Source organism: Pelodiscus sinensis, chromosome 5 (assembly GCF_049634645.1).
Source record: "Pelodiscus sinensis isolate JC-2024 chromosome 5, ASM4963464v1, whole genome shotgun sequence".
Taxonomy (NCBI): Eukaryota; Metazoa; Chordata; order Testudines; family Trionychidae; genus Pelodiscus; species Pelodiscus sinensis.
Window position 1 is genome coordinate 54363163 of NC_134715.1, and position 22044 is coordinate 54385206.

Below are 22044 nucleotides of genomic sequence, written 5' to 3' on the forward strand. Positions count from 1 at the left end.
CACCTTCACAAGAAAGACTGGGTGGAAGCATGGAACAGAGCAAAGGGATGAGAAGCAGGATGCATAGGTAATATTCCCAGCTCTGTGTATTTTCTAAAAATGCCCATGTGACCTTTGAGCACAGTTTCTCTAGTCCTTCGGTGGCACTTGTAATCCTAAACCACACAGGCAATTTTAATATTTCTACTCTCATTGTATAAACTGGGTAATTGCAACCTCTGTGCTTCCATATCCCCCCATCAAGAAGTGCTGAGGAGAGAAATTATGTTTTATTATTGTTTCAAGCCAACAGTGTGGCAGCACCCCCCAGTACTGCTGCCTTCTGTAAAAATGCTAATGATAATTATCACCTCCCTGATCACGTCTGATGCTTAATTAAATTGTAAAATGTGTGTATGTTCCACTCCTTCTGTGCATCTCCATACAGATCTACATACCCATAGCTGTATCTACTGTTTTCACCTTCAGAATACAAGAGAACCCATCTTTCATATCCAGTATCTTCCTTTTCCTTACGTTTTCTTCACAACTCCTATATGCTTAGAAGAAGACCCAAATCTAAGAATCTGCCTGGCCTCTCTCTTATGTGGCCAAGAGGAAAAGGAAATTACCCCAGTCACCAAACAAGAGAAACAACTGCTGGCTCTTTAGCTTCCTCCTAATCCTAAAGGCAAAGGGGATGGATTGTAACATGTAACAGTGTCACTCTGTGTCATTCTGTAACATGTCACTACTTTTCTGCAATGACCTCTGCTTCATTGGCAAAGAATTTCTCTCTGTGCTGGTAACGGAGAAAGGACCACAAACTGGGATGCCCAATACACACCTGGACAGAGCCAACCTTAAGGGGTTCAGGGCCCGGGAAATAGGTGGCGAGTTTCTAATCTGCTGAGGTTCTCCTGCTGGCTGCGCTCATGCCCCACCCCTGCTCTCCCCTTTCCCAAAGTCCCCAGACTTGCCCCACTTACAAACCAGTTTCAATCGTCCCCCAAACACACTGCATCCTTGCTCCTCTCCCATCCACACCAGCAACACTCCTGACACTCCCGATAATGTGAAACATCTGATCTGTGGCAGGAGGTAGGCACCAGCAGGTGTGGAGGGACAGGCAGGCGTTGAATGATGGAAGTCACTGATGGTCAAAAGATGCCATAAAGAGGGAAAGTTTCTGATGTGGGGGCTCCTTGTGGGTACTCAGCACCAGTGTTTCCTCTAGTTCCTTCCTCCTCCCCGCCAGAATGAATTTTATTCCGTGCACCAAGTGGAGATGATGTGCAACACATTACCTTCATACTGGTGAATATAACAAAACCCATGTCTTGTAAGTGGGGGCAAAGGGTTCAGAGCATGGGAGAGGACTCAGACCTGGGGCAACAAGTTGGAGTGCAGGACTGTAAGGGCTCCAATTAGGAGGTGCAGGCTCTGGGATAGGGCTGAGGGGCTCAGAGCTGAGACAGAGGACTGGACTGCAATGACACTGAACAGATATTTTCAGGGAACTTTTATCTACAATGATTCCAAGATTTCTTTCTTGGTCCACAACACCTCATTTAGATCCCATTAATTTATATGTATAGTTGAGATTATATTTTCCATTACCTTGCATTTAACACCACCAAATTCCATCTGCCATTGTGTTGCCTAGCCACCCAGTTTTGTGAGATCTCTTTATAACTCTTTGCTTTGGACTTGACTATTTTGAATAATTTTTGTATCATCTGCAAATTTTGCCACTTCCGTTTACCCCTTTTTCAAGATCATTTATGAATAAGTTGAACAGAATTGTCTCAATACAGATCCCTGGGCACTACCCTTTGTTTCCTATCTTTTAAGTGGAGTAGCAATGTTTAAATCATTGCCTAAGGGTTCCCCAATTACTTGAATGACAATCCTTTTGCTATCTTAAACCACCCTGCCTCCCTCTGTTTACAAACTCTCTGCCCCAAAGATAAAGCTGGGAGCAGCACAATCTCTGTTAAGAGGGAGCAGTGCTGGTGGCAAGCGCATGCACTTTAAGCAGACCTGAAGTATAAAATTCAGTGGTTCAAACTGGGGGAAGGAGGGGAGAGAGAATAGGCTTCCCAGTGCCTCCCAAAATGTCACTTCTGGCATCAGACCACAAAGTTTTAAATGGCATGAGTGGAAAGTGGAAAATATCATTTAAAAAAAGAAAATAAATCTTCTATTTCTGAATATAATTGCACAGAAATTAATGTCTTGGTCCCAAAACAGCCCAAATATGATGGCCACCAGAGCACATTTCAATGCCCACATTTTCTGGCTTTGGAATGGCAAAGATTTAAGAGTGAGTAGTGGTAGGAACATAGCAGAAGATGTTGAAAGCTGTTTCTGTAGCGACCCATTGATGACTAAAGGTTATTCCAGAGTGGTCAGAAGCAGTGTCCCTTATATTATTTATCAAGCTAAATAAACAAAAAACTGATAGCACATCCTTTCAAAGTTGTCAACATTTTGTGAATTCCTCTCTATTATGATAAATTACGCTTTCTTCCCCATTTAGGTCTGCTGCTACATTTCAGTCCTGACCAGAAACAGTTACCTTAGTCCAGTTCAAAATATTTTCCAAACAGGAACTGCCAATCACACCAAATTCTGTGACAGCTTTGTGATAAGTGGCTACAGTGGCATCTCGCCAAACAATTTCACTAATGATTAAAAACAGGCTTGAGTATCTTTCTTCAAGGGAAATGTTGTTGGACTAACCTACTTTGCCACAATATTCCATTTCTTGGAGTTTTTATTATACACATCTGCTCATTTTCCAGGTCTGTTAAAGCAATAGCACAGTATACTACACAAATAACAAGGCTAAAGATCAATCCATGACACAAATGTGACATGCCATTCTGGGATTTCTGAACTCTGATGGTTGTTTTAAGAGAAGTTTATTTGTCTGGGGCTAATTATTTCCCTTCCATAGAAAGCCTATGGAGCTGATTGAAGTGTGCCACAGAATTCATTAACATTTGATGTTAAATTTGTCATTTAAGTGTTATAGAATCCCAAAAGCTGAAATGGCTGAATGCCTATAATCCTATGCTCTTAGATTTTTCTAAGAAAGCTTTCAGAACAGATCCACAGAAACAAAATTAACCCTGATAAGCAAAACAGAACTGCTTTAAGGTAATTCCTGCTTAAGTTCAAGATGGTATGAGTTAAACCCCTTGAGCTCTCATACTGAGAGCACAGATTCAAAGCATCATCATTGAAGTGTCAGACAACTTCTGTTCTAGAAAGATCAACATAAGCAATACACAAAGCTATACTAAAATGAAGTTCTTGCTTGGCATACATTCCTGACAGACACCATAAAAAGATATTTTATGACAGAAATAATGTTAATGGTGATGTTACCATTGAATCAGTGTATTCATTCATATCCCATATTTGCATGACAAGGCTCACTGCTTTTCATTTGACTTCCCTCACTCTTTTCTTACAGTTTGCAGTTGGGAGAAAAAATAGTGAGCTGTTCCTCTAATCAATGACACCATGTCATGCATGGAGCTTTTGTACAAATCCAGAACACAAAATGTCAAGCATGTCCCACTCCAAAGATTATCAGGTACTCAACTAAAACGATGCGGTTTCCATCTCCACAGGGCTGTCTCTAAACCCTGGACTACCTTAATGTGAAAAAATGAAAAAATATGCCTACTATTGCAACATCACAAAATGGTCCTATAGATATTTTACATCATTGCTGTTTGCAGGAGGAGTTACCTAGGTATAGCTGAAGTGCAAATATGTTACTCAACAACACACAGCTTGGATCCTAGGGCCAACATAGATGACTTTTAGATATAAGCATGGTTTAAAATAAATATGCTTTCATCTTTGGGAGTATTTTTTCACATAAAGGTTTAAGAGACAAACAGCTTCGAAATACATTAAACACAAATATCTAAGACATTCATACACTCAATGTTTCACTTGAACAAAAAAAATCACAAGCAACATAGTAAAAGAAAGACTAAGTTCTTGTTAAGTAGAACTGAAACTATACATGAGATATCACTAGTTTTGGTGGGTTTTTTTTTTAATAATTACATAATTAACAGAATTTCTTGGTGTGGGTTTTTGTTTTGTTTTTTAGTAGTGGAGCTCCAAAATTGCAGGTCTGGATAAACAGACATTACAAATAAGATTTGCATTGTACTATTTATTATAGTTCTATAAATATACGTTTGTATTTCATTTTAAAAGTCTCCTCAATTGACAAAAATAGCAACATAAAAAACTGTACTGAGCCACACGAAAAACTGAAATTCATTAAAAACTACCCCAGATGAGTTTAATAAGCAAACCCATACAGTTAGGTGTGTAATATAATGTGCTGATATAAATCACACTGGTAAGGAACATTTTAAATGTGAATTTTATCTTGATTTCTGATCCTTTATTACAAAGTTTTGATGCTAAAAAGCGTCATTAACAGATAACACTGTAATATTATTTACTTGATGGAAGCAGGGCCGGCTTTAGGCCCATTCCCCTGAATCAGGCCCCACACCTAAAAGGGCCCCACGCCCTAAACCCAGAAGTGTCCTGGCGTGCTGGGCACACTGTGGGAGGGGGCGTTGGCCCTGGAGGAGGAGTGCACCGTGGGAGGGGGAATCGGTCCCTGTATTTGGCCAGAAAGATGGGACTCTGCCCTGTAGCTGGGGAATTAAAGGGGCCGTGACTTTTTTCTGTGTGTGCTGGGTGTTTGTTTTTTTGGTTTTTTTTTTTTTGCTCACCCCAAATTTGTGTGTGCTTTTTTCCGTTGGTCAACAAAAAAAACGGTTCAAATTTGGCCCCGCTCTTCCTAAAGCCCGCCCTGGATGGAAGCAACTCAGACTAGTGAGGTAGAGACTCCCTTTGTGCCCACCTTCCTCCTCCCAAAAGCTAGTATTATTTGCAGATTCTACAAGATGCTGAACACTCTGCAGGTCTGTAAGCATTCCGTACTTCCAATAAAGTCAATGTGAGTTGATGATATGTAATACCTCCTAAACATCTTGCAAGATTTAACTGCCTTAGCATTTGCTGGAACTAAGATTTTTTTTACTTCTTACCTCAAATTCAGCATGTCTGTGAATATCCTCTGCTCTCTGTCTGCTCAGGATAAATTCAGCTTCATTTGCTACTCTCACTAAATGATCCTTCATTGTTTGGCTCAGCAATCTGTGGGTATAAAATATTTAAAGATTAACCAGTGATTATCAATTCCAAAAACATCTGAAGAGACTATATTAAAAATGTTTGCAGTTTGTTCTTATTTTAATAAAACATTTTAAAACAACATTATTTCATAAACAACTGATCTGCCATTTTCTGAAAGCCTATTTCAACAAGTTAACCCTCAGTATCAGGAAACACTCCAATCACAATTCAAGCTGCAAGTTTTTGTCGTTTGAAATATATTTACATACCCTGTAAGAAGACATCGTTGAATGGATATACATAGACAAAATGACACATTTAGAATGTAAAATGCAAACATTTTCATGAGACAACACTGGTCCATAAATAAAAAGGATAGTCCACCTGTGACTTGTCAGCTAACCCAGTTAGGCTTAAGAGAGGGCATCTATACCATATAAATAGCAGAGCCTGATAAAAGACCCAAGTCAGATAGGAAAAGAGCTGTGGAGACATCAGCAGGTGAGAACTGCTGGAAAGCAGGCGACTACAGGTCCTTAAAGGAAGCTATACGTCAGTGGTCACCAGCCAAGATTGGACCACTGACCTATAGCCTTTGACAGGTGATCCTTACAGCTTTGGCCAGGAGGCTGTCAAGTGAAGGCACTTCCTCTGTATCTCTCAGTACTGCTGGGCTGCTCCTGCTCTCTGCCTTGGAGCTGCCACTCACCCTCGGAAGCCTCTTGTTTGCTGTGCAGGGCACAGGAAGAAGAGGAGGGTGTGCTGATGTCAGGGTGCACTTCCCCCCACCCTACATCCCATCTCCACAGAGTGGTGGGATACAGGGATGGAGAGAATTTGCTGGCTGCTTTTGGGAGTGGCACAGGGCCAGAGTAGGGGCAAGCCTGCCTTAGTGCCCTGCACCACCACACAGCAGCCACCTATGGTAAGTGGTGCCCAGCTGGAGCCTACATCATGAACCCTGGCCCCAGTCCTGAACCTCTCCTGCATCCCAAACCCCTGCCATAGTCCTGAGTCCCCCTGCACCCAAACTCCCTTCTAGAGCCTGCACCTTGCCCAACTCCCTGCCCCAGCCTCAACTCACAGCTCCTCCCATACTCTATATCCTATAGCCCAAGATCAGAGTCCATAGTCCCCTCCCCCAAAATCCAGACCTCTGCCCCAAGCCTGATAAAATTGGGGGGGGGGGGGGAAGGAGGATGGAGTGAGCAGGGGCGGGGCTTTGACAAAGGGGTGGGAGGGAGGTGGGGCAAGGGTGTTTGGGTTTGAGGTAGATCCTGAATTGTACTTATATTTAAAAAAGTGATCTCATGCTTAAAAAGGTTGGAGACCACTACTATAGGTGTTCGCAGACAGACGGAAGGAGAACACCAAAAGGTTTTTTACCAGTTGACATTCCCCAAGTGAGGGCCAGAAGTCTGCAGAGGGTCAAAGGCTAGAAAGCAGCAGAGAGCTACTTGCTGACTTCTACTCCAGAGAGGGCTGAAGGCAAAGGAGTAGCAAAGAGGCTTATCTGATAACACTTCCATGCTATATTGAGAAGGCCAGAGAGGGTTTAGGGTCAGTGAAAAGAGGGCTATCCTCTTGCTTAGAATGAACTCCCAGCAAAAAGGCTGAGAGTGTTCCTGTTGCACAGAGCAAGGTTGCACTCCATATGGAAGAGCAAGGGTGGCCACCATAGTTCCCTCTAAGGTGCACACCCGTGCAGCCCTGCACAAAGAATTCCCAGCTAGCCCACCTTGTTTGCAGAGCCACACAGCAGCGCTAACCTCTCACTTCCACTGGACCTGCTGGAAAGTGAGTGGCATGATGGTGGGTTCCAGAATCCTACTGGGACAGCCTCACCACCACCCTGGTTCCAGCTTCAGCGGACACCTTGCAGCCTATGTGAGAGGTGGGTCTACAAACAGGTAATGAACTGACTTTCTTCAGTTTCCACATCTATAAAATAGTGATGACTGTGCTCTCCTTTGTAAAGTATTGTGTAATCTACTGAGGAAAAGCACAGTATGAGTGCTAGGCATTGCTATATTTACTTCTTATTTCTGGATGGGGTAAAAAAAATAATTTAAAAAATATATGAAAAATATTTGTTAGTAACTGGTGGGTACCATGGTGGCCCACATCCGAAGAAGCGCACAAGACAAAAATTCACTCCGCTCATGGATGGAAAATCTTAGAGGCTATATATATCTATGTTACTCCAAAGTAACACAGTCCATATCTACACAGCAAGCAGTTATTTCGACATGTTACTTCTTACTTCGACTCCTGTAACGGAAGTCAGAGGAAGAGTGCTCTAACTCAGACTTGCTGATGTATAGACAGCGCCAAAAGCTGAAAAGCTATTTTGACTTAAGCCATGCAATTGGCGTAGCTCAAGTTGCGTAACTTATTTTGGCTTTAGCTCTGCTGTGCAGATGAACCCAAAGGGTACACTAGTGTCCACCCTTGCAGAAGGACAGGAAAGGAACAGCAAAGAGCCTAGATATGACAGTATGTGTTTTTTCAATTAACTAGAGGCTATTGAATTCTAAGAACTACATGCAATGGGTATGACATACGGACTCTATTCTGAGACTCTTGTTGCAGATTATTTGTACTATGTTTTTGTAACAACCTGCCCCAGTGAAAATTGCTATTGAGACAAGAAATCTTGTGTAGAGTTACTAGGAATTATGAAGGACAGAAACTGAGGCAACCATGCCTTTACAGCCTGTTACTTGAGGGGGTATGCCCCATAAAACATAAGGAAGTTAGATAAACAGAATTGCATGGTACAGTGCCAAAAGTGAAATCCCTGCAAGCTTTGTGGAATCTTCTTATAGACATTCTAATAGAGGTTCATTTTAAATGCATAGCTCAAATGGTAAAACATAGTAAGACAACCCAAAAAAGTGCCACTGTGGCTTAGCAATCAAGTAAAAGAAACAGTGAGACAAAAAAGGCATCCCCTAAAAAGTGGAAGTTAAAACCTAGTGAGAAAAACAGAGGTGTATTCACTCTGTCTGGATTGTAAAAATATAATTAGAAAGGCCAAAAAAAGAATTTGAAGAACAGTTAGACAAAGACACCAAAAGGAATAGGAAAAAAAAGTTTAAGAACATGAGAAGCAGAAAGTTGAGCCATTGGACAATCAAGATATTAAAAGAGCGCTCAAGGATAAGGCAATTGTAGAGAAACTAAATACATATTTTGCATTGGTTTTCAAGGCTGAAGATGTGAAGCAGATTCCCAGACCCACGCCATTTTTTTTAGGTGACAAATCTGAAGAATCCTCCCAGATTGAAGTGTCATTAGAAGTGATTTTGGAACACATTTACCCAAGAGTTCTGAAGGAACTCAAATGAGAGATTGCAGAACTACTAATTGTCGTCTATAACCTACCCTTTAAATCAGCTTCTATACCAAATGACTGGAAGATAGTTATGATGATGCTAATTTTTTTAAAAGGGCTTCATAGGTAATCCTGGCAATTACAGGATCCTGACTTCAGGACCAAGCAAATTGGTTGAAACTACAGTAAGAACAGAATTATTAGACACGTAGGTGAACATAGGGGAAGTCAATATGGTTTCTGTAAAGTGAAATCATGCCTCATCAGTCTACTAGAATTCTTTCAGGTGGTCAACACTCAAGTGGACAAAGGGGATCCAGTGAATAGAGTATACTCTGATTTCCAGAAAGCTTCTGACAAGTCCCTCACCAAAGGTCCTTAAGCAAAGTAAGCTGTCATGAGATAAGAGGGAAGGTCCTCTCACGGATCAGTAACTGGTTAAAAGACAGAAAAAAAGGGTAGGAATAAACTGTCAGTTGTCAAAATGAAGAGAAGTAATTTGTGGTGTCCCCCAAGGGTCTGTACTGGGACATCCTGTTCAACATAACTCATCTGGAGAATGGGATAAATAGTGAGGTGTGCAGATGACACAAAACTACTCAATATAGTTAAGTCCTAAGCAGACTATAAAAACCTACAAAAAGTTCTCAAAAAAACTGGTTGGCTGGGCAACAAAATGGCAGATGAAATTTAATGCTGATAAATGCACATTAGAAAACATAACACCTAGCATACATATAAAATGATGGGGTCTAAATTAGCTGTTACCACTCAGGAAAAGTCTTGGAACCATTATGAATAGTGTTCTGAAAAACATACACCCACTGTAAAGTAGCAATCAAAAACATGTTGAAAATAATTAAGAAGGGGATAGGTAACACAGAAAACATCATATTTGCACCATATAAATCCATGGTATACCCACATCTTGAATACTGTATGCAGATGTGGTCACCCCATTTCTAATAAGATATATTGGAATTGGTAAAGGTTCTGAAAAGGGCAGCAAAAATGAATAAGAATATGGAATGTTTTGGATATGTATGAGGACAGCTTAAAACTGGAACTTTTCATTTGGAAATGAGATGACTATAGGACAATATGAGAGAGAACTATAAAACCATGATTAATGTGGAGAAAGTAAGTAACTGTTATTTACTCATAACACAAGAACTAAGGGGGACCACCTACAGGCAGTGTGTTTAAAATTAGCAAAAGGAAGTATTTTTTCCACACAACATGCAACCTTTGGAACTTCCTGCCAGATGATGTTGTGAAGGGCAAGACTATAACAGGGTTCAAAAAAGAACTAGTTAAGTTCACAGAGAATAGGGCCATCAATGGTTACTAGCCAGGATGGGCAGAGAGAGCATCTCTAGCCTCGGTTTGCCCAAAGCTGGAAATGGGCAACAGGGGATGGGTCACTTGATTATCTGTTCTGTTTATTCTCTTTGGGGCACCTGGCAATGGCCACTGTTGGAAAAGAGGACACTGGGCTAGACTGGCCAATGCTCCAATTCCCTACTCCGCCTCCCAACCAAGCGGCGCAATTCCTTTTTACACTCCCTGCCCCCTCCCAGCCCTAGCGGACAAATCTCACCCTGGTTGTAATGGCCCCATCTCCTGGTCCCCTGCTCCACCTTCCAGCACCTGCAGTCCTAATCCCTCGCCCTCTGCTCTGCCTCCCAGGCTAGAGCTCTGGTGGGCTGCACCTCTCCCCTTTCCACCTGTTCCCTCATCAGCCTCCCTGCCCTATTCCTGTTCCTGCCATCTCCCTGAAGAACTGCTGCTCCCTTTGCTACCAAGGGATGGGGTGGGGTGCAGGTACTCTGGCAGCATAGGACACCAGAATTCATAAGGAGGGCCCTGTCCGTACATTTATTTCAAGCTACTTGTTTCAGTGAGATCTTTACAAGTTTGCTCTGGAAGTCTCTGCAGCACAGAATACTATGATGCAATGTTTAGTCATTTTTCAAAGCAGACTCAGTTTTTCAAACCACATTTAAATTCTCAAGTTAAGGTGTAAAAATAAAAAAAGAGCATTATATATGTATTTTTAGTATCAGCTTGAGGTCCTTTTCATGTCCAAATCTCCCCATACCAAATCAAATAACCTTTGTCACTGTGCTGAAGTATACTGGAGACTTACAACTGGAATCTCAGGAAAATATGCTTGATCTTAAGAAATCTGGTTATCCTGAAATTTTCTGAGCAGATGAAACCTAGTTTATCTGGTGAGAAGAGAGGTTGGTACTAATCCAGAACTAAAGATATTTTATTGGTATTCTCAGCCATTTTAAGTTCTACAATATTTTGACTTTTTTGCACTTGCAATAGCCAAAAACTTGAATTACCCTAACCTTTCTCTTTTGCATGCATGTCTCCTCTTGCTGTCCTTCACCATCTACAGGCATTATTCGAGAGCAAGAGGAAGATGAGAGGTGGCTTAACTGGTATGAGTGAGAGGAAATGAATGACTGAGTGTAAGCAGTAAAGGATGACAGCAACAAAAAAAAGCAAAAAGAACAAAAAAAGTAAGCACAAGAAGAACAATAACTGAAATATTGGGGAAAGAAGTAAAGGGGGAAATGAAGGGAAAAGAATCTAAGATTAAAATCATGAAAATAGTAGAAAAAAGAAATGGAAATAAAGGAAGAACTTGAAGAAAGTATTAAACTAAAATCAGGAAAGAAAAAAGTAATATAGCTAGCCTGGGAAGAACACAATAGAGGAGACATTGGTAAGCAAGTATGGTTTGCTGCCACTCTTCCATATATAATGTGCCCCGAATTCCAGAGTAGGGGAATAGGGCAGGTAGGGAACAAGTCCCTTTTCTTCTCTTTCCAATACCCTTCTTTCTATATCTATCCTCCCAACCTTGCCTAAGCACAACCTCTTATTTTTCATTACTCAATATGGTCATCCAGTTTTCATTAACACATCAGTGTTCGCCAGACTGAAATTCTTAACATTATCAGTTTTAAAACAGTTTTTTAGAATAGCGGCTGAAGGGAAGTATTACCAGGCCTGAGCAGTGATACACATTGATTTTCTTCACTGTAACACCTATTGGGCCAGAATATTATTTTCTGAAATCTATTCTCAGCCGGTAGCACTTCCATTCTTTTGCCTCTGCTTCTTCACTTCTCACTAGCTTTGCTTTGTTAGCAGCTGGTCTTCAAGAATCTCAAAATTGTATAGTGATTTGTGGTTTGGATTCCTCTCTAGTATTACAAGCTGAACTGAGGTCAAGCCAGTTTCCACTCTGATGGATGCAGCTGTATGAGAATTACCCCTCCAGTACTCTAGCACAGGTTTTTTTTAACAATTGACTTAAATGCTATTTTTATTTTGGCCTTTTAAAAAAAGATAATTTTAGACTCTAAGCAGTCTTACAATCTGAAAAATATTCATTCATCACTAACTCAAAGATTAAGAAATTTATATTTAACATATTTCTGGACTGAGATCATAATAGAAACATTTGGATGTACGTTTGTAAAACTAAGTAACAGAAAATCAGAGTTTAGAATAATATTTATTAAAGTTTTGATGCTAGGTCAAAAGATGTAGAAGTCATAGCAATTTCACCCTCTTACCTCAATGCCTGACAAAAATGCTTAAGTACCACTAATAGAGAGTCAAGTAGTAACTATGCATAATTATATGGCTAAGACAACACTACCACCTCATATAGGTGATGCTTTTAATTTAGTTGAATACACTTCAATAATTAAGTGGCTGAACATCTGGCAAGGCATAAAAAAAGTTGGAAAAGATGCTTAAGGAAAGAGGTAAGCTGGGGGCTTGAAAGACTTTAGAGAGGACTTTAGACTGGAAAACAGGATGAGGACAAAGATCGGATCACATTTTCCTTATGGAAAATTAGCTGTATGGACTGTGTCTCTCTAATTGTCTGTACTATAGTTATGGTTATGAGGAAAAATCTTTTCACAGGGGTACGGTATAAAACAAGAAACAAAAGGTTCCCATAAATTTTATTTGAACAATCCTATGGCAGAAGAGATTCCTGCCATGGTACCTATGGCACAGCCAAATCCACTGCAGCGGAGAAATTAGTATCCTTTGCCTATAGCAAAGCAGTAATCCCAAGCAATGTTAATTGTACACTCTTCTATAAACTAGTGTGCTGCAAGATAAGGGAAGACTACCGGGCTGAATACTGAAGAGTGGCAACTGAAATGGCAGCCCTAAGTAGCTGTGTTTAACTCTTCAACATGCAATAGCCTCATTAAGAGTAAATGAAGTGCTTCTTTTTGAGCTGCTGAGACAAGGAATCTTTTCCAATGCATAGAAATAGGGTTATCTGGTCAAGTTATGCTTTCCAATAGCAATCTCTGGAATTCAGAAAATCCTTCTAATTCAGCATCTCAGGGAATCCAACATGCAGGCTGCCAATATGAGAAACTTCAGTCTTAGGCAAAGATTCTCACTTTCTTCCTACCTCCTCCCCAAGCCCAGAGAAAAAAATCCTGTAGGCAGGAATGCAAAACTTGTGTGGTACCAACATCCTAGGATGTCAGAAGACAAAACCACCAAGCCCGGGTAGGAGCGGTGAAGAGAACCTTGACTTCATCCTAACTGACCTTCAGAAAGATCTCCCAAATGAGTCAACAGCCATTCCCAAAATTTGTGAATGCAGTTCAGGGAAGAGAACTGCAGACAACTGGTATTTCTCTTAGGAGTAAAATATCACATCACAAATATTATCCCATTTGAAGTGCAGATAAGACTAATCAAGATCTTAATTATTGCATTATGTGCTGTTGTATGTAAACACTAGGGCTGTCAAGTGATTAAAAATGTAATTGCAATTAATCACGATTAATGGCATGTGCTGCCCTTTTGAAATGCAGCAGTGGTGTTTCAAAGGGGCAGCATCACAGGAGCCCGGGATCAGTTGGAGTCTCCAGCTGACCCCAGCTACGTGTAGCGCTGCCCCTTGGGAAAGGCCGCCCTGGCTTCTCCAAGGGGCAGCACCGTGGGAGCCCAGGGTCAGCTGAAGGGCACTTCAAAGGGGCAGCAATCCGGAGCCGGGGATCAGCTGGAGTGTCCAGCTGATTCCCGGCTCCATGTTCCACTGCCCCTTTGGAATGCCACTCCAGCACTTCAAAGGGGCAGTGGTGCACAGAGCCCAGGGTCAACTGGGGACTCCAATTGATCCCAGGCTCCTAACACGCTGCCCCTTTGAAGCGCCGGAGCAGCACTTCAAAGGGGGCAGCGCAGCATTCACGTCTGCAATTAACGTGGTTTAACATGTTAATTCTGCCCTGAGTTAATTGCAGGTGTTAACACAGATAAACTGACAGCCCTAGTCAACACTACTCAAAAATATGCCACAACACTGTTTTACTAAGATAATCCCTGCCCATCATCTGCAACAGTAGATGGCAATGGAGAGAATAACACTCTAATTGGCATATGCTTTTGCATTAAAGCATTTTCACAAGGGGAAAAAACTCCACAAGGAACCAGTGCTACAAAAGACTCAGACATAACCCAGTGAAAGATATTATCTGTTGCTGTTCTCTGGAAATAATATTAATACAGTTAAGGAGCATGAAAGTGTTTTAGGGTCCTCACAATGTTTATGCAGTGTTACCAGTGTACTTGTTACACAAAATGCTCATGATAAAATAATTTCATTATTGTACCATAATCCAAAAACTAGACACACACAAATGCATTGACATTTGAAAAAGATGAAGACATGATAACAAGGTAAACTGGGTTCTTTTCAGGGAGAAAGAGGTGGAAGGGTAGAGAGTTTACTATTTTTATTTAAAAAAAATATTATCTATTAACCTTTAAGGTAACTGCAGACAATGTGCAAGTCAAGCATTTAGCTTGCAGATTGACCCCCATGGGCTGCTTTAGGCCAGCTGAAGAAGTCTGACAGTGTATAAACAAAACATTGGCTTTGGAGTTCTTGGTGCTGTCTCATCTACCTAGTTGGTCTGGCACCAGTGGCCAAACAGAAGGAGACTTGTTCATGATGTCAAATCAGCTGGAAGTATCCATGAGATCGTTCTGTGTTTATGGGACAATCCAGAGCAAGATTTTGGCTCTTTGGTATTCAGATGTCAATGTGTGAGTCCCTGAGAACAGTCCATATCCCAGCACAAATTCATACAGTGCAAGAAGAGCTCAGTAATTTAATGACTCTTAGTTGAAAACACACCAATGAATAAACTTAACCACCATAAAATATAACTCTTTTAGATTTTTTCCCCTACAAGTCTGTTTTTCCTGGCCTGCAAGAATAACCTTGTAACCTTTCACCAGCATCTGGTGTCTCCTGCCTGCGCATATGGAGATTGCAGGAGTAGATCTAGGAGCATACAGTATTAGCTTTAAAAAGTTTTAAGAGTCCTTCACTAAATGGATACGGTCATTCTACCAGGCAAGGCTCAAAGAATAGTTTATACTATTTTTGTTGTATTATCTCCTGGAGAATACCCAATGTATCCACTAATATTCTCATCAGATTTTGAAATACTGTCAGCTGAACAAAGGAGGCAGTGGAGGGAAGGTTCGTCACCTCATCAGAAGATGAGGACAAAATGGCCAAAGAATGTTGGTAGTGGGCAAAGTTCTCTCTAAGGTGTGCAGCTAATTTTCTGAGTCCACCTCAGAGGTTCAAAGCTCCCCAAGCAGGTGGGGGGGGGGGAGGAAACTTAGCAGCAGCTAAACACTGCCACATGTTGAACTAAAGAGCTCCCAGAGCAAAAAAGCAGAGGAGATAAGGAGGCAATAAGTAGCTGGGGGAGGGAGTCAATTAATTGGCTTGGGGGAAGTCAGAGGGAAAGAGAGTTTGGAGAGTACTGTCAGCTAGAAAGAGAGAGACAGACAGACAGAGGCAGAAACCCAACAGTCTCCTTCAACCTTCCTGGGCTGGGAAGGGGCAGATGCATGGGGTAGGTGGGGAAAAAAGGCGATGGGTGGTTGCTGGCATCTGAGCAGTGAGGTGGAGGCAGGGGGGCAGTTTGTTTGGGGTGTCCTGACTCACTGCAGTCCTCTCGGATAGGCTGGGTTGGAGGGGGAGGGGAAGAGAGCAGGCTGCATGGTCAGAGTGCATACTGGGAGGACATTTGCATGACAGCATTTCAAACAAAGTTTGTATTAATGGCTTAAATAAGAAAGAAAAAGTTTCTTTTAACAATGTTTTTGGAGTGTTGCACATATCTAAACTCTGAACTTAATTTTTCAAAATCCTGTGTTACTAATTAATACATGGTAAATTGCATTTCATTAAGGCAAGATCTTTGTTGTGTGGTAGAGTTCTGACTTATGAATCAGAAGTAGCAAGTACTAGGTTTGATGCTAGTTTTGTACGATGAAATCTTACTTGCAAGCTCTTTGAAACATGCATCTGTCTACAAACCCTGAAGCCACATGTTAAGTTTGTCAGGGGCTTCTACTCTTCCTCAAGTGGAAGAAGGCTATTTCCCTACCTTTGTACTCACTGTGGGTATGTCTACACTGCCACCCTAGTTCGAGGAGTAACGGTAGTAAGTTAGAGAGCCTAATTCGAACTACCTACTCCGTGCCGCGTGTAGCCGCGGGCACAGAGTCCGCACTAACAGGGATTTAAAAACGGCGGCGCCTGGCAAGATGCAAATGAAGCCCGAGATATTTAAATCCAGGGCTTCATTTGCAACTTCAAATGCCTACATTAGCCACCCTAGTTCGAACTAGGGTGGTAGTGTAGACATACTCTAAGGGTACCTCATAGCAACTAGACATAGGTGTCTTGTTTTAATATATTTTCTTCTATACACATGGACTGCTTACATTAATTTATTTATAGGTGTGTGTGTGTGTTTGTATTGGTGGTGCACATCCACACACTACCTTAATATTGGTGTTGCACATAAGAAATTTTTACCCATCCAAAATAAAATTGAACCCACCCAAGGATAGAAAATGTTAGAGGGAACACTCATAGTGGAAAAGCACCCCCACTGAGATCTTGTTCTACTTCCAGTAGATGTCTGCATCCTGGGATCCGGACTTGAACTAGTTGCAATAGCGGTCATGGGGAAGATGATCTTGTTCTGGAGACTGCTGATGAAACTAATTTTCTGACATATCTATTGATATCCCAAAGGAACCAATAAGGCCAAGGCCAGTAGGAAGCTCTGGGGAAGTAGGAGACACAGGAGAATAACAGCTTACTGGTTTCCTTATGGATTTAGAAGCTTTATGGGTAATTTTCTTAGGATTCCTCCCCTCTTCTATGTCCAATTGGGTTAGCCACATAAAGGATGAATCATATTCTGGTAAGCATGGTCTGCTGCATGCCTCTTAGGAGATGAAATCTTCTCCTATGGGTGGAGTATTCCATTTCAGCATCTCTTGCCCTGGTCTATGGCTAATATTAATTGGTGAGGAGAGTGGCTTGGTACATTAATTGACTCAGAGGGATAGCCATGTTAGTCTGTAACTAAAAAAAACTTGAACATAATTGTCATCCTAAGTAAGAGTGTGTGCCCACGAACGCTCATGATACATCTATGTATTTCTGGCTAGTCTTTAAGGTGCTACAGACCCATTAATTGTTTTTTTTTTCTGGTATATTAATGGTCCCCCTCAGTTTTTCCAGGAGTGCAGACTTTTAAGTATCAGCCCTACAGCAAATTCCAGGCTCAATCCCAATGAGACTTTTTCCAGGAGTCTGTAAATGCACTACCTGCACCTTTGTGGTTGATCCCAAAAGGTTCCTTTGACATCACTGTAAATCCTGACAATATATTAATAAATTACATATAATGCAGTTGTATGCTAGACACAACTTTGTCTAACTTGTCAACATCCCTACTCTTTCTTAGCCTGATCGGAAAAAGAAAACTGCAAGTCATTCTTTTAAAGGTCCATCTGTGTCCCGTTTCAGAAGGCACTCTATACAGTGAGTAATTGCTTTACCAATTTTCCACATAGATTTTCTTTTTTGTTACCAAATGAGACACTTAAGTGACCAAGTAGATGAAGTTCTACTAGAATGCACTAACAATATTCAGAGTTAATATAGCTGATCCAAGAAAAAATAAGCAATACAGTAATGTCAAATAGACAAGTGAAAGAAGCTACATGTAGAGGCAGCAAAGTACAGACCCAAGATCAAAATGTTTTGTAAGATAAAAATGTGATTTAATAAAATAATAAACACAGAAAACTGGTTTAAAGTTTCAAGTGCCAGAATAGTTGAAAATTGACTAATCTGATCGTGTTCTAAACATAAATTTATAGGTAACATAACATTGCATTTATTTAAATCCATTTGTTATGGAATGCTATTTTATTAACGAAAATAGTGTGAAGTTAATAACTAAGGGACAGTCCCGGTTTATCATGAACATAACCACCTTTGCTAAGTTTCACAAAATTGATTTTTTTTAGATTAGCCTGATAGAAAGTTTATAAATAAGCAATTCAATACAATTTCTTAATTTTTTTATAGTTCCAAGTATAAAACAAGCCCTCATGAAACTGACTATATCAATTCTCTGAGCTTCAGTGAATTTATTTTCTAATGAGCTGAAACAACTTAGTGGGATGCACCATGTGACAAATGCATTTATTCTCTCTTCTCCAGAGAACGCAATCTAGGCATCAACTGGAAAAAATTTATTTTGGTTTCAAAAAGTCTCACATGCACCGCATAGTCTTTTTTTTTTTTTTTAAACTCAAACAATGTTCATATTGTTTCTTAAAACACCTTATCATGACCTAGTCTTTTCTATGGTTCTCATCTTCAACAAGAAGGTTTTCCCAGTCAGCTGTTTCAGTCTTTAAATGGTTGGGCTAAGCTTTTAGAAAGCTTGTCTACCCTGGCATATTTTGTCACCAAAAACTGCCTTTTGTTGACAAAACAGTGAAAGCATACACACTACAAAGAAACTTCTGTTGGGAAAAAGACCCATTTTTGTCAACATAGGACTTCCAGCCTGCTAGAGACTTTTGTCTTTTCCTTCCCTTTATTGTCCACAAAGAGACAGTGTGGATTTTGCTTTTTGTTTTGTCAAGAGAACGGGCTTCTGCCAGTATCCCTAAATGCCTGTCCTGATGGCTATGCTCAGTTTTGTGATCTCTGCTGTCCTGCAGGCATGTACTCCTCCTCTTTCAGAGCTCCAAGAAGTATCTGACAGCTAAGTGAGCTGCTCCGTTTGGGGATCAAGCGTAAAGAGCGAATCATTGGAATGCTCCCTATCTGCCCTGCTAGAAACACAGCAGCAGGCAGATTGCTGCTGCAGGGGGAAAGCTGAAGAGGCTGCTGTGCTGCTTTGACATTCCTCAGCATGGAGAGCTTACAGAGATACTCACGATGCTGCTCCCAGCAGCTAAGACAGCTGTGGGAGAGCTCAGAGAATCCCAAGAAGTGCAGGGATCAGCTCTGCCTTCCCACAACACTGCACTGTTGAATGCTTACCCACATTGCTTTGCTCTGTCAACAGGTAGCTAGCAAACTTGGCCATGAAATGTTGACAATTGGAGGAAGAAAAACCAGTTTGACCAGTTTTTACTTTTGCATGTCCACAGCACTTTTGTTGCCAAAGCTTCCCAGTGTACACATAACCAAAGTGTCTAAAAGCTAGGCACCTAAAAAGATATTTGTTCATGGAAATAAAAGTGGTATTACTGTCCACATTAAATGTCTACAGCCACTCCCTGAGTTGCGAATGGTCGAGTTATGACCGTTCACACTTACGATCAAAGCTCCCATGGAGCCGTCGTAAAGGCGGTCCCTGAGTTACGAACGCAACCCGCGCTTTCGAACGGATCGAGTTTCGACCAAGTGTCTGGTCCGTAACTCATTCATAACTTGGGGAGAGGCTGTACTTCTAAACACTTAATGTTGAAAATGTTGGCTGTAGTTTTTCTTTTCCATTAGATACAACAGTATTAACACTAGTGGAATGCCACGTTTTTCTCCAAGAATAGCCTACCACTTTCCAAGAGAAACATCAATGCTTTACCTGTCAGCTACGTAGACTGTTATAAAATCAACTCTCAATCTTTTAACATTAGCTTAATCCCCTAAGTAGTATATTTTTCATCTCAGAGTGTGTAAAGTTACAAGCTAAACTAAAGTAACCACACAGCAGAGAGATATTTAAACATTTTCATGAGAGCAAAGATTTTCTGCTAAGTTAAGTCAACAGTCAATTTACCAGTGGGAAAACAGATTTTCCTATTAAAAACAGTAAGTATATTTAACTGATTTAAACACCAGAAGGAAACACTGATCATCTATCTAGTCTGATTTTCTGCATAACACAGACCAAAAAACCTCAACCAGTAATTTCTGCACCAAGCCTATAAATTCTGTTTGAGATATAGCATACCACTTGGAATATCTAATCTTGTTGAAAGACTTCAGCTGTGCCAAGGAGCCTGCATAATGAGGGGCAAACAGGGGCACTGGCACCCCAATAATCAGTGTGGGAAGCAGAATTCCTCTTGCTTCTGGGATGCGACAGGGAGAACAAGAGAAAAACTCTCCCCTAGAGGATGTCTTGGGAAGGATGGAACCAACTCCTTCAGCCCTGTGGCTATAGCTGGGAAAATGCAGCTCTGGACACAAGTTTCTTCTCCTAGCCACAGCCCCAGGGATGAGGAACTCTCATCTCCCTGCTGCAGCCCAGGAGTGGGAGGAGTTTGCTTCTTCCCCACTCCTGCCAGAGACATACAGTCTGGCATAAAAGCGCTCCCCCTTGATGAGCTTCTTGTGCACACCCTTGACTGTGCCTCTGTAGCGTTTTACTGAAGATTCAAAGGATGTTGTTTTTTCACACCTCTGAGCAATGTAGTTATACCAATAGAAGTTTATAGTGTGTAACTGGTCTATAAGAGAGTCAACATACCATATCCCTGGGTTAGTTCTTCCAGTGGCTATTAAACAACTTTTTAAAACTCTGGTTTATTTCTTGCCTGAATTTGAATAGCTTCAGCTTCCACCATTGGGAGCTTAATGTGACAACTTGTTCGAGGTTTTGGAGCAGCCCACTATAAAAAACAGATAATTTCTTGGAATAACTAGCCAGATGAATACTCTAACAGTTCAGCTACACAGCAAGTCTTAACTCGAAATAAGCTATGAAAATTGAGCTACATTAATTGTGTAGCTTATTTAGAAATTGGGAGCATCTACACAGCACTTATTTTGAAATAGAGCACACTTCCTCTGACTTCCCTTACTCTCTATACAATGAGAGTAAGATAATTGGAGTAAGAAGTCCTCCAGCTTTACAGTATTTCAACACTATTTCAAAATAACTGCCTGCTGCATAGATGCGGACTAAGCTGTTTCGAAATAATGCTAGTTATTTCAAAATAATATTGCTGAGTAGATGTAACCTAATGCTCTTTCACCACAAGGTAAGCTTTCTAAATCTGAAATCTCTCAGGCATTTTTGTTTGTTTTTAAAATCTTTTCAATTTGCCAACATCTTTTTTGAAGTGTGGACACCACAACTGGATACATTATTCCCGGAGTGGTCTCTCTAATGCCATCCACAGTACTAATATAATCACCCTTTCCCCACTTGATATTCCCTGTCTAAGAATCTTGTTTGCTCTCTTACATTGGTAGCTCATGTCCGATTGTTGTCTACAGCAATCTGTAAATCCTTTTCAGTGTCACTGAATTCCAGGATACAGTTACCCAACTTAAAAGTGTGACTGGGGCCTTGTCTTTGGCTCTATTAAGGAGGCATGTTAAATAATTTCATCTTGCCATGCACAATGGTTGACTCTTTGTAACTATCCTCTTCCCACCATTATTTACCACTTCACCAAAATTTCTACCATCTGCAAATGTTATCAGTAATAATTTTATGTTTTCTTCCAGATCATTGATAAAGATATTGAATTGTACTGGGAAAAGAGTAAATCCTTCTGGAAACCCACTGGAAACACTGCCACTGAATGATGTTTTTCCATTTACAATTACTTTTTACAATATAAGTTAACTAGTTTTTAATTAGTTCAATATGGTCTACATTCATGTTGTAGAGCTTTTCTTAAAAAATGAGGAAGTCAACTGGGACTGAGGCAAGTATTTAATAGCCCCACCAAAAAAAAAAAGTGTAAGATCCATTTCCCATGTCAATTAAACATTGAAACAAAACATTAATATTTTCTAAATTTTAGCGTTTTAAATACAGCAAATATGCCACAAATAATAAAATGTTTCAATCAACCTGAATCTGCATTTTTGCAAAAAAAAAAAAAAAAATCATTTGAAATATTTTGCCCAGCTCTAGTTGTCAGCTGATCTTTATCTGTGCTGTGGGGTGGAATCTCACTGGCTCAAATTATTTCAGTAATCAATTTTTTTTCCTAAGACACACAGCAAATCTCCAGCCTAAAAATACTATTGGAAATTAGAGAAAGATCACCTATTGAGAAGGATCCTGGGCTCTATTACAATATAGCCCTAGATACTAATTTAAACATTAATGGAAAAGCTCACATACGGTAAACAAAATTATCACTTTAGATATATGGAAAGATGTGGA

General features: G+C 40.6%; 1 protein-coding gene across 7 annotated transcripts in view; it reads right to left on the bottom strand.

The window, feature by feature from the left end:
- The window catches only part of LRBA (LPS responsive beige-like anchor protein), a 559238-nt gene that overhangs the window by 349436 nt on the left and 187758 nt on the right, over positions 1–22044 (bottom strand). For all 7 annotated transcript variants that reach the window (XM_075930022.1, XM_075930023.1, XM_075930019.1 and 4 more), the window contains one exon: positions 5079–5187. In XM_075930022.1, the coding sequence (XP_075786137.1) occupies positions 5079–5187 (109 nt within the window). The remainder of the gene's footprint in view (positions 1–5078; positions 5188–22044) is intronic.